Source organism: Neolamprologus brichardi, chromosome 13, assembly GCF_056152115.1.
Source record: "Neolamprologus brichardi isolate AB-2024 chromosome 13, ASM5615211v1, whole genome shotgun sequence".
Taxonomy (NCBI): Eukaryota; Metazoa; Chordata; class Actinopteri; order Cichliformes; family Cichlidae; genus Neolamprologus; species Neolamprologus brichardi.
In genome coordinates, this window is record NC_142116.1 from 1,144,841 (window position 1) to 1,158,236 (window position 13,396).

At 46.5% G+C, this 13,396-nt stretch overlaps 1 protein-coding gene across 2 annotated transcripts in view; it reads right to left on the bottom strand.

Moving 5' to 3' along the window:
- Positions 1-260: 260 nt before the first annotated feature.
- Positions 261-13,396, bottom strand: part of LOC102785754 (spectrin beta chain, non-erythrocytic 1) — a 101,520-nt gene continuing 88,384 nt past the window's right edge. For both annotated transcript variants that reach the window (XM_087849944.1, XM_087849943.1), the window contains 10 exons: positions 9,428-9,585; positions 9,181-9,319; positions 8,973-9,057; positions 8,697-8,893; positions 8,521-8,609; positions 8,230-8,284; positions 3,578-3,774; positions 3,286-3,459; positions 3,075-3,117; positions 261-1,315 (listed from right to left, as the gene is read on the bottom strand). In XM_087849944.1, coding sequence (XP_087706070.1) covers positions 1,103-1,315; positions 3,075-3,117; positions 3,286-3,459; positions 3,578-3,774; positions 8,230-8,284; positions 8,521-8,609; positions 8,697-8,893; positions 8,973-9,057; positions 9,181-9,319; positions 9,428-9,585 — 1,350 coding nt within the window. In that variant the 3' untranslated portion in view covers positions 261-1,102. The remainder of the gene's footprint in view (positions 1,316-3,074; positions 3,118-3,285; positions 3,460-3,577; positions 3,775-8,229; positions 8,285-8,520; positions 8,610-8,696; positions 8,894-8,972; positions 9,058-9,180; positions 9,320-9,427; positions 9,586-13,396) is intronic.

A 13,396-nucleotide genomic window follows, 5' to 3' on the forward strand; every position in this document is an offset into this window, starting at 1 on the left:
CAGTTATTCTCCCATCGAGACTCGATGGCTCCTTCATTCGTGTTGGTTAAGTGTTCGCGCCGTTAAGAAAGTTATCCTCAAACAAAGCTTATTACGGTCGGTAGGTCTTAATAGCATTAATAATAATAATAGGTGAAATTAAACACAGGTTTATTTTTAACAGTTTGTTATACACAAGTTATACATACAGTCAAAAGCACTGCAGGGTAACGCTCTGAGTCGCTGCGGGAACCAGACGGACCGCCGCGACGACCGTTTGCTTTTTGCGGTTTTATTGCGCAAACCGAAGCGTCAGAAAAGCTCCGAGCGACTCGTCTCTGCGCTTCGACGGCTCAAAGAATCACCCCGCCGTGGCCTCGGTTTTCCCCGCTACAGAGGGATACACGTCATCTTGCAAAGACAAGGCCTCGCAAAAAAATAGGAAAGCTGAGGATGGACTCTAACAGGAAGTACTTCCCCAAAAAACTAAACAAAAAACGAGAAGGAAAACCCGCCGAGACGAACTGCAAACACGGGAAAGCCGGGGAGAACGGGAGATACAGAAAACAGCGATAAGAGTAAAGAAAGTGGGAACTCCTCTAACGTCGCGTTCTCCTTGTTGTTTAAACGACAGCAGCTGCCTGAAGCGTCGCAGACCCCGCCCACACGCCCACGCCCCGCCTTTAAACCACTTCAGTCAGATTTCGGGTATTTCCTGCTCCTGATCTGAGCAGAGAAGCAGGTGGGGGGTGTTTGTAGCTGGAGCTCTGAGCCGGACGGTTGATAGGCACAGAGTGGAGAGTTTTGGCTCGGAGCTTGCATGCTGGAGAGGACGAGGAGGAGGAGGAAGAAAGAAGAGGAGGAGAGGCTGTTTGGGATGCGACCTGACGTAGCAACTGCTGCAAATGTTAAAACGCTTATTCTCTAAGTACATGATGTGAGGCGACGCTTTGGGTTACACGAGTGTAATTCGATTTGGAGCGCTCTGGGTTATGACAGTTGCTATGAGCAGAAAAGTCGGACATCTTCAACAATATTTGACCAAAGTTCGTTCGATAACGAGGAGCGACCCCAAACAGCACCACGGGAAGGAGGAGGAGGAGGGGAGGCTGAAGAACAGCGTCTATTTCTTCTTGCTGAACAGACTGAAGCGTTTCTCCTTGTCTTTCTCTCGTTTGCCCGGGCTCGACTCGGCGGTCGCCGTGGCTGCGACCGAGGCCGGCAGCGTCTGAGCGCGTGCGGCGGGGGCGGGCGTGCTGTGGCTGCTGGGCGTGACCTCGGGCTTCTCGCCCGACACGGCGGCGGTGATGGTCGAGATCCACGTGTTCATCTCCTCCTGGAGCACGAGCAGAAGGAGACAAAGAGGAAGGAAGCAGTTAGAGCAGGAAGTGCTGATGATGTCTCTGATAGAAAAACAACTCGCCAATAACGTCGAGTCGCCGCCGGCTACACCTGATCACCTGCTGCAGGTGGTTTTAAAAAAGTGCGCATAATGAGATCAGAATTATTTGGGCCTAAACAAAAGCAGACGAAGGAAGAAATGAGCTCAAACATTACATCATAATCACTGTAACACCACTCGCCCTCGACGGTCACATGACCCGGGCCTTCGTCTCGAGCGCGCCAGACCACCATGACCCGGGTGAGCGCTCGTATGTAACGCATTTCAGGACACGTACACTTGTTTAGATCATTTGCAACCCTTTCATTTAGTTTTCATTAGTGCTGTCAGCGTTAATCTTGTTAAAATGTGTAAATCATAGCAACTGTCATAACCACATTAACGCACCAAATCTCCGACGCTAATGCATTAACAAGCTAAGCGAGCTAACCGTGCTAACGCATTTGTCACTACCCGATCCGTACCAGAAACCCAATCGGTACCCCACATGCGCGAAAGGTGTCTACTTCCGGTTGAAGCGTTTTACGATAGTTACGGGTCAGAGTATCTGTTAAGATGTTCAGAATAATAAGTATCTCTTAAAATGTTTCCAATAATGAAACATTTAATATAATGTAGAGAAAAACAAAAAAATAAAAAGATAGTTACGGATCAGGACTCCCCGATCTGTACCGCGCATGTGCAGGGGTTTTCTTCTTCTGCTGTTCGTTTAATGGCAGTTTACTCCCCAGTGTACGAGGATACTGCCACCTGCTGACCGAGCGAATGAACCCTATTGTAAACTGAATTGGCGTCATTACAAACGTGTGTTAAATTTGATTTAGTGACAGTCGAGTGTGTTTATGCTTGTCTGTGTGGAGAGGATTGATAAGTATAGTGATGATGATGTCCGCTATCACTGTCAATTGTCAGTAAACACTTCATCTGGCTGATGAATCTTCACGTGACACATTGCTAAGTCAATATTATTAAGTCTGTAATTAGGCGCCATTCTTCTTATTTTACGGCGCTGTTGTTCAATCGGGGAACGCTCTCTGTTGAGGAGAAAAGCGTGAATTTGTTTGTATACGGATTATCCATTGTTTAAATGTCCCGATAGTCGAAAAGGAGGCAGAGCTGTTGAGAAATGCTAAGAGCTAACTGGGCGCTAACCGTGTCATTCAAATATATTGAATGTCGCAATGCTGGCAAAGAGAGGAAGTGACGTAAGATTTGCGCATGCGGGGTACCGATCGGGTAGCGACAGCATTAACAAGCTAAGCGAGCTAACCGTGCTAATGCATTAACAAGCTAAGCGAGCTAACCGTGCTAACGCGTTGACGGCGTGCAGCCCCACTCTCGGGGCGATCCGCATTAACACCATTTTAACGAGATTAACTCTGACAGCACCAGTTTTAATATTTAACATTTACTGATTTCTTTTTTTCATTGATGTATTTTATTGTTATTTAACTTTGTTTGTCTGGTTAATGTTTTTAACTTTGATCTCTGTTTTCTGCTGGAAAGCACTTTGGTCATGTTGTTTTTAAAGTGCTCCATAAATAAAGGTGGATTGTATTTCCAATCCAAACAAATAAATGATCGACATATTTCTAATGTAAAGCAGATGTAAGACTAACAATAACAGCGATGTTGACTAGAACTGAACGACGCACCAAAAACTGAGGCTAAAATACTGTGTTTTAATACTTACATCATCTTTGGCTTGGAAGAGATACTCATTGCCGTCAGTGAGCCTGCGGAGGTGAACACACACATTAGCAGGAAGTTCAAACCGCGCACGCTGGCGTCCGTCGGGTTCTTTCTTTAAATGAAAGACCTGCAGCGTTTTGCTTAAAGCCGTCTGATGTGTTTCTGATTGGTCCAGTATAAATACAGACTTGTTTATCAGGTCTGAAACTCACTTCAGCTTGAAGACGTGCTTCTTCTTCTTGTAGTCCAGCGCCACCTCGCAGACGGCGTCCTTCAGGCTGATGGGGATCTCGCTGTGGTAGGGAATGCCCTGACTGGCGCTCTTCTGATCCTTGTAGAAACCCATCTCCTGGAGGTTGATCACACAGTACACATTGTGCCACGACCTGCAGGGACACGAGCAGACGTCGACCTCATCGCTGAGCTTTATTTTCTCACAATAACAGTTATTACAATTATTTGGGTTATTATTTCTCTCCAGGTGTGTCTGCAGGTGATCCCCACCTGTTCGAAGCCTTCTTGTTGTGCCCCTCCCACTCGTGTTTGCGGTGCAGGAAGCTCTCCAGCAGGGGCTTGGGGGCGTCAGGTTGGGATTTGGCCGGCAGGGTCGCAGCTTGGCTGGCCTTGCCCTTGCGAGACGCCCCCGGAGACCCAGCGGGGCTGGGCTCCGACACCCCGTTCACCACCTCGTCCACGTTCTCCTGGAAACAGAAGAGAGGGTCAGAGGAGAAACTCGTTTATGAGTGAATAAGAAGGAGAGCTGTGAATCAGAGTTATGAGAGCTGCAGCATGCAGAGCAGTTTGGACGAACTAAAACACGAGACCAGAAGGATTCGACTGTCGGCCTCTCCTGAATCTACACTTATCTGCCCTTGCCTCACGTAAAACTCCTAAAACCCAACTGATGTCAAATATTCCAGGATGACCAATCCTGGGAAAATGCAAGCAGATTAAAATGGACTAAACCAAACCAGCTGTCTACTCTGAGTGGACGGATCCAATTATCTCGCTCTCTGTTGCCTTTAAACTGACATTCAGTTCATGTCAGGCCACATGATTGTTATTATTATTTGCCCCGATGCAGGAACACCACATGCCTGCGGTCTGCAGTATGTCTGTTGGCAAGAACTTAATTAAAAACAAGTTAATCCAGGAAAACTGGCGGCAAACTGGCGGCATACTGGGGCAACACCTGAGGCTCAGAGGCTCCAGGCTCGCCACCACTTTGGCCAGCCGACTGGTCAAGTGAATCCATTCGAACTTCCTGTCATACATCTGCTGTTCCAGTGGTGGACGCTCATATTAAACATGACCATTTCATCCAATTTTTTCTACAATTGGATCTGGATGATGTCAGAGAGTGAAAGCCCCACCCACTGGCTGGTAAAAAGGTGTTTTTAAGAGGAGCAACCAATCAGAAAAAAGGTGGGTTAATGGGAGAGTGGCCCAAAGTAATTTGAAGTATTGATCATGCAAAGCTACTCTAGTATGGTCCAAGTATAAAACTACCAAGCTGAACATGAACAGGTCACCTGTATCAGGTTAATAAACCCACTTCCCTACCTCTGAACTGCTCAAACCAACACAACTATGCAGACTTCTGATTGGCCCACCGAGCCTCTGACATCAGCTGCGTCAGCCTCGTAAAGCAGCGTTTTTTAGCTCAGTGTTATTGGGTGTGAGCCGAGCTGAATGTCAGCAGTGATTAGAACATTTGTATTAAATATTAAGATTGCAAACATGCTGCGATTACACTCTTTACCACATGCACAGTCCCAACACCACTCAAACGCACAACACGGTGGCGAGCGTGAAGAAAGAGGAGGACGGGGAGAAGCACAGGTGAGACCAAAAACACACCAAAACAAATCTCAAACAATTACGGACAAAATTGCTTGGAAGTCATTACTGGGCGTCATTGTTGGTGAGGGGAGAAGGCGATTGGCCTAGTATCATAAACAGATTTGACTTTTTCCACACCACACCCACTCCAACCGGATGCTTATTACCCCGTTACTGAGCTCTTCAAGGGATGGACGAATGGGCAGTTCGACGGCTGGACCGATCCTGGACCGATCCCGGGAGCTTTAACTGAAGAGCTGGACCGATCCCGGGAGCTTTCGTTTAGATCTCACGGAGAGCGAAACTGATGCTGGAAGACTTTACCGGGCTCGGGTTATCCTCTGAGGTTTTACTTGAGTGTTTCCTCAAGGCTTCAGCGTTCCGCTTCTCAAACATTCGACCAGTTATTGACGGGATTTGTTAGGACTTGGATCAATCCCAGGAACTCTCACCAAAGGACAGTCTGGATCAGATGTAGGCGTCCCAACTTTCTACTATTACCTATATGTAGTACAGCAGTTTTTCCTAAGAATTTGAGCTTGTTAAAGACTAGACCAGATCCAAGTGTTCCTGTTTCAGTGTTTTCTCCACCAAAAATTGGGCCACTTCAATCCAATCAACTATTCCTGAAGAACGATTGAAGCCTGGCGCAGAAGCAGGTTTTTGTTTGCTTTTTAAACATTTTTGCACCTGACAGCAAAGACCTGTTTAGCAGTCTTTCCTTAGAACAATTACTTAATGACTGAAGAGCTAAACCGATGCCAACAGCCATGCTATCCTCCAAAGACTGCGCTGATTTGTTATCATTGAATTTAAACTTGAGCCTGAACCTTTGGCGTGATAGAAGTTGTTAGAAACTAACCTTCTTAGCGAATTATAAACTTGTACATAGAAGATAATTTTAGATCTGTAAGCCTGTGCAGATGTTGTACAGATTAAATCCAAACAGGTAAAACCAGACTCGCTGTAGGACAAACTGTTTCTCTTTACAGCAGGAACGCTGATTTATTGAACTGAAATATCCTGGATTTGTCAGTGGACCAAACACTTTGCTTATCCGATCTTTTTCTTGACTTGACTAAAAATATTTCACTAAAGGAAAGCCCCCGGATGAAAACTGGTGAAAAACATTAGATGCAGAAACACAACTGAAATGCTACTGATGGTGACAGCATGCAACACAAACACCAACACTGTACATGGAGAGAAAAGTGAAAAGTATGCATGGACAACACGTGGACTGGTTGGTTCTGACGGGTTTATTGGGGCATGTGTGTTAGTCGGGGAACGACTGAACGAACTGCATCTACATGCAAAAACAAACCGTGAACAGAAAAAAGGAAATGACAACAGTAAACAATGAAAACGAGACAGGAAACAGCGTCTCGGTGATACAACAGCAATAAATACAACGAGGAGAAACTCACACGGTGAGACGTGTGGAGAATCAGGTTTACATGAGGAATGATTTTAACATGGGTTGTAGGTGTAATGAGTGCAGGTAGCAGCAGTGGACATACACTCAGGGGCCGAGTACAGCGGAGCGGCTACACAACGCCAACTAGGACCTCAGCGGGAACAGAAGATTGATTTTAAGTTTAAAAAGTCTGATCAGTAAGACTTGATGGCGTTGGAGTGTTCCCATTAAAGTGGCCACTGGGTGTATGTCACAGTATGAGGAATGGGTTTGTGACAAATGAGTCGTAAAGGCTGTAAGTACGACATGAAGGAAAGATGGAGGTGAAAGTGTAAGTGCGGGGCTGCCTCTGGTGTGCACAGGTGGAGTTCACTGTTAAACAGCGCAGTTATACATGTGTTACTATCATCTTTCCCTTTAGTTTCCACTGTGTCAGCTGATAAATCAGCTTTTTAATTTAAACTTACATTAATGCACAAATATGCTTTTAATGGTTTTATAAGTACAATATTAAAGAGATAATAGAGTGTTTAACAGAGTTACATGGAAAGGATGGACACGCGTTTTATGAATGGTCTGTGGACGTAGGCACAGGTGGAGCGGTACCTGCACTTCTTTGTTTGTTTTTTAACTTTGGTATCAATGATCGACTTTAAATTTAACGTCACGCGTTCTCACAAATACATAAAAACTAACATGAGTCATGATTTACTATATTTAGTGAACAAATTGCAACAACAGGCTCGAGGCGCCTCCTACTGGCTACAGCCTGTTACTGTAGGAATAATTCTGTAGTTACTTTGTTATAAATTTACATCATTAATATTTTTATTATACTTTTAATTCAAAACTTTTTTGCTATATTAAGATATCTTTTCAAACTGTATCTATTTTTATTAAGTTATTTAAGGTATTTGTTACATATTTCATCTGTTTGGAATCGAGCGTGAAGGTTTCTTCCTGTTCAAAGGGGGTTTGTCCTCCCCGCTGTCACCAGAGTGCTCGCTCATAGCGGGTCATGTGATTGTTTTTCTCTGGGTTTGATGCGTCTGTTGTGATTTGGTGCTGTACAAATAAAACTGAATTGAAAGTGTTATCGATCGAACTAAACTTAAAGGTTTTATTGTAAGACAAGAACAGTAAGACGTGCTTCTTCTTAACATCAGGATAAATCAGCCTCAGTTTTAATGATTGATGAACTGATTTAAGTCGTCTTTGGTTTTGTTTCATGGTGAGTCACGATATGCTGACGACACCACGATTTACATTTCAGAAAAAATCTCTTCTATGAAAACGGAACAAATGCTTTAAGTGGCAGTTTGTGGCTTTAAGGCGAATTCTGAGATGTTTGTGTCCTCAGTCATTCATATTCCACAGGGTGAGTTTATAAATGATGACATAAACTAGCAGGAACATAAGGAACTGAGGGGAGAGGATGACAGGAGTGTCGAGCTGAGAGAGAGGAAGAGGAGACGGAGGGGAAGACAAATGAGGAGTGCTTAAAACTCTGGTTTGTTTTTGTGTGTGAAAGAACAGAAACACTGCTTTCCTCCTGTCTTTGTCCAGCCTGAACAAACTGGAACGTCAGGGAAGTTTGGTCCATATTAAAAGTTCCCACCAAAGTAAAAGCTCTCAAACTCAAAGGTGATGCTGAAGTGCAAACAGCCAATCAGCTGTGAGTCCTCATGTCAGTAAACAAATACCAGAGAAGAAGATTACGCCTGGGAAGCTAAACTCGTTTTAAAATAAGACATTAATAATCAGAAAGGAGCAAACGATAAATGCTGGAGATGTGAGCACGTGTGTGTGATGTGGGTGCAGCTCAGGGTGCAGCGGCGCCCCTGCGGCTCTGCAGGGCGCCGCTGTATTTCTGGTAGGTGAGTGAGCGGTAACTAACCCTGGGAGACTCCTGGTCAGATGGCAGCCCGTTCTGAGACGCCGGCTCGCCCACCCTGCAAAAAGCACAGCGGCGCAGAGAGTTAGACGCACCTCGGCGAGCAGGCTGCACGGTTTAGGTGCAAACATTCGTTAACTTTATAATATTTGTCACAATAACACAAATGCCAACTGTACACGTGTCTGTGAAAACAGAAGAAAGGACTCTGACAATGACACAAAGCTGTTCCTGAGGAAATATGGCCGCTCACAGTATCCAGAAGTTTCCGACACAAAGGAAACCTCCACCTACCTTTGAGCGTCGGCGGGCTGGGCCTCAGCGGGCGGTTGTCTCTTCTTCTCCTCTTCCTCTTGCCTTCTTCTCACTTCCAGTAACTCCATCTGAAACCAGAAGAACAAAGTCAACGTCTCGTTTTTCAGAGCTGAGATTTAATCCGGTGACGGCACTGTCCCGTGGCGCGCGCTCACCGTGGTCAGCCTCTCCAGCGCAGCGAAGCGTTCCTCCCAGGTGGCGGCCGACTTCTCGAAGGCCTCGTGGCGTTTGATGAGTTTCTCCACCTCGTCCACGCTCTGCCCCATCTCCCTGCTGGACAGGTAGGGCTCCTGTCCCAGCAGCCACGCCTCGGCCACACCTGCGTCCCGCGAGAACTGGTGCACCTCCAGCACTGGAAGCAAATCCACAGCTTAGACCCAAATACACCCGCTCACCTCGGACTATAGACTGAACAGGATGGAGGCGCTTACCCAGTCTAAGCCACTCCCATCTGTCCTCCCACTTGTCAATCATGTCTTTCCTCTTGTCCGTCAACTGAAGCAACTTTTCTTTAATCTGCGAGGAGGAAAGATTCAAAAGTTCATGACTTCAGTAAAGCGATGACATCACCACAAACAGAGTAATGAAGGATGTCGCGGCAGCTTTGGCGTGCTCGCTCCGAGTGAGAAAAGTCTCCACCTCCTCTGAAGCGTAGTGCTTCCTGGCCAGCAGGGCTTTGCCCAGCTCGATGCAGGCGGTGAAGCTGTCGTTGCGGGCGTCGATCTCCGCCTTGATGCCCTGGTGGTTGTTCATCAGCAGCTCCACGGACGACACGTCCCTGAAAACAAGCACGGCGTCATTCAAAAACATTTAGGATGAGTTTTAAAATAAACCTGTAGAGGGATACAGTCATTACAGGAAGCTCCGCCCCCTCCGTGCCTCCTACCTGGGCTTCTCCTGAGCCTCGATGAGGCGGATGACGTCTTCCATCCACAGCATCAGGTCGCGCACCATGCTGAAGAAGCGGAACTTGTCTCCGGTGTCGACCAGCTTCGCCCGCCGGCCCTCCACCGCCTCCAGCAGGTTCTTCCAGGCCTCCAGCACCTGAGGGGGGAGGAGACGACAAAGAGCGGCGGTCAGCCCCGAGCGACGAGAGCCTCAGAAGACCTGGTTTAATTAATGCAGTCTAAAAGGAGCCGGCTGGGCCTCTGAGAATCAGGGAGGGGGACAGGAAGTGATGACATCCAGACTCAGATCATTACGGGGGAGGGGGGGGGGGGGGGGCAGGAGATCTAGTGTTTCAGGCGTCCAGCTGTGCTGTCGGGGGCGTCACAGCCTGAGGGCGCAAATAAAAGCCAATCCCAGCAAATAAAAAGTCATACGTGCAGACTGCAGAGGCCAAAGCTGGAGAGCAAACAGCAGCACTTCCATCAGTTATCACATCAGCTGTTATCTATTTATTCAGGGCTCTGTTCAGGTTTCAGACGATGACGTAAGCAGACAGGATGTATCATCTATCTGAGAAGGAAGCGTGGACGGATCCAGTTTCATGCTTCTAATAATAAGGTACTCTGGGATCTGTATGATGTCACAGAGAGGGGACCGCAACATGTAGCCAATCAGTTCAATGCTGTTTTAAAGTGGGAGGAGCTAAAGCCGTTTCAGATGGGATGACCTGGGGCGGGGGATCAGATAAAGAAGGATTATTTTGAACTGTGAATCATTCAAAGCTGCTGTAAGAACAAAAACCTTAAATGTACCTCACATGTTACTAATGTTAAAGATTACATTGTTACATTGTTACTCATTAAAAGCACGTGTTTGTTACTAACTGGTGACTTTCTGCATAAACGTGTTGAATCTAAACATCAAAGTCCAGTTTTAATCAAACTGATCGAATTATTTGGGAGTTTTTATTAGATTTTGTCTTCTAAGCTTCTCACACATCTTTCAGTTTGTGTTGTATTTGTAACATTTTTCGATGAATCCAGGTCGCAGATGTTTTCACTGTGTTTGAGGAGGCGGGTTGTTCGGGGTGAATGCTTACAGAGCCGAACAGCCCGGCTGACCGTCATCGTTTCAGAATAACCCCTCTGACTCTGCGACTCGTCAGCTGATGGAGTCGTGGCTGCAGGAAGACTCAAACTATTTAAAAAGAGTTTGAAAGAAGCTTCGCTGGAGGCCAAAACTGTCAGTCTGTCGTCTTCTGTCTCTGCCGAGTCAGCAGACTCAAACTACGAGCAGCGCTTGTTTTAACCCCCTCTGCGGCCCAGGCGAGCGGAGACAAAGAACAAATGTTCGCAGCGTTTGCGGGAAACACTAAGCTGCATGGGAAGGACTAAAATGTTACTGCAGCTCATCAACATTTTAGTCAGGCTGGAGGAAAGGAAGCCTAAAACTGCAGCCAAAATGAAGACTGATGCAAAGCCGACGTTTGTGGTAAACAGAGTCTCACCTCTGCCTTTCTCCTCTGGGCGGTCAGGGAGGAAACGGACATACAGGGAATGGTCAAAACACAACGCCATCAAAAACACTCAGTGCTCAGCATCAACAGTCCAGCTCCATCAGGGCGGGGCTGACATGAACACGGAGCAAACCCAGCAGCTCGCGCGAGGCACGGCTCCACTTTATTGGAGCGTGACGTTTCTCTTCATCGCGGCGAATCCGAAACCCGAGAGCCGAACTGACGACAAGTCCGGGATTCCTCCTGCTCACCTGGCTTCACTTATCCCAGTGGGCTCAAAGGTCACATGACAGCCAGTTGGCATCTGACCAATCAGAAGCAAGGACGAGTTTCAGCACTACATCGGCATCATTACATTTATTCTGCTAACAACGAAGGAACGCCGACAGCAGGTCGGCCTGTTTAGGATCCTTTTACTCTGTTAAAGGTTACAGAGCGACATCGTGTTTACAAAGCACAAATAGTGACGCCGTATCGGGCCGGCACCACCCCCCCGTAAAAATACTAATGCCAGCGCCAAAAAATGATTCCTCGCATTTAAACTGCTATAAATAACTTGTTGGTCTATGAAACAATGTATCTATGAAACAATGTGTCTCTCATAAGCCTCAAACAACCTGTCACAAAGTATCACAATCAGTTTTTGGCAGTGACGTTTACGTATCCTTTGTTTATCCAGGTAAATGTCTCGTTGACATTAAAAATGTCTTCTTTCAGAGCGATCTGGACCAGAGGATAATGCACATAATGCAACAATCACCAGAGTTCTGCAAACATATTTGAAGTGCACAAAAAGCCGGATTGGTTAGAATGTGATTACAGTAACAGAGTTATGAAGATGCTTGAAAAACGTGTAATTTTAAAATGTTACATTGAACCTGTTTGTAAACCCTGTTTACCAACATAAAGATATTACACATGAAAAACACGGAAATGTTGCAAATCACTGTTTGGCAAAGCACCGGACTGCCAAACAAAAAGAGGCGGAGCCACGAGGTGTGCGAGCTGCTCAGCTGCTTCTCTTTCAGCCCAGCACGTCGCCTCCTCTCTGGAGTCAAGTCCTCATTTGAAGGTTTTTCACCAACGTTTAATTAAACCGTCCAGATCATTGACTGTAGAAAACATGGACGACGCGACAGTTCCCCAAAAATGAAGCCAAAACGTCTCTATCGCCCCCTGGTGTCTGGCTGCAGTATAGGTCATAAACCCCGCCTCCTCCATGTTAGCGGATGGGACTGGGGTCAGACTAAAAAAAATTTATTCTCCTTAGATAATTTTTTTCCAAAGATTCTTTCTTTTGTTTTCAATAGTTCTCATCACGCTGATTGATGTCCAAGTCTCCTTTCCCATAAGTTTGATTCTAATTCCTACCGCGGTGATGTTAAATTGGGGTGAAACGTCATCATAAGAGCTTTGACTGACAGCTGCAGTCACAGAGAAACTTGCGTATCTCTGTTCGCGAATAGCAGATAGAGCGTAGGCTCTGAGAGGACGCCCAGCGTTTACGCTACGAAAACACGACCGAGTGTTTTAACCTGACAGCCTGAGGTGTTCTTCAGTAAACTGGACTACCCGACAGAAGGACCCGAGGCCCCGCTGCACTTTTTCGGTAAGTTAAACGTGTTTGTAAGCTAATCCGTAACTACCGTCCATAGCTAGCTCCTGAGACCTAGCTAGCTAAGATGAGCAACAAGCAACAAGCCTCCAACACAGTGCGTATGCTAGCGGCTAATCTAACTAACGAATTAACAACAGAGTGATTTTAGAACTATAAGATGATGAGCTGTGTGTCTTTTTATAACAGTGACATGGTTGTATTTACCTTAATTAAACGAGTCGTCAGTCGCGGTAAACCAGCAAAAAAACTCGAGCAGCCGGGCTACGTAAAAAGTGGGGGGGGGCGTGTTTGCGGTCACGTCCAGCGGGTGTGTGGGCGGGAGCGTTACACAGTCGCTCCACCTCAAGTCACTACCGCGCAGACTCTGGCTCCAAATTTGCAAGATGGCAGCCTCCACAAGCGGGTATTTTGGCTTCATTTTTTCACAATGGTAGGAGGCGGGGTCGCGTCGTCCATGTTTTCTACAGTCACTGGTCCAGATTTACAGAAACGTGACGCTGAGCTGTTTGAGGACACGTGAGAGCTGGAGGTGATGAGACCGCCTGTAACCTCAGCTGACGGGCAAAGATGGAGTCACACTTACATGTTTCTACAGCGAGCGCTGAGCAACGAGTGCAAAGAGTAAAAACAGTTGATATGAAAATGAGGCTTCGTGTCGAGCTCGACGGGCGCTCGCAGCCGTGACTGTAAGAACACGTGTGTCATGAACCGTCACACAAAGACGCTGATGTGAGAGAAACGTGTTAAAACTGCACATCTGGACACATCTGTTACGCTGCTGCACACTCACAGAAAAAGTGATTCAATCATTAAAAGCATGAAATTTATGAGTC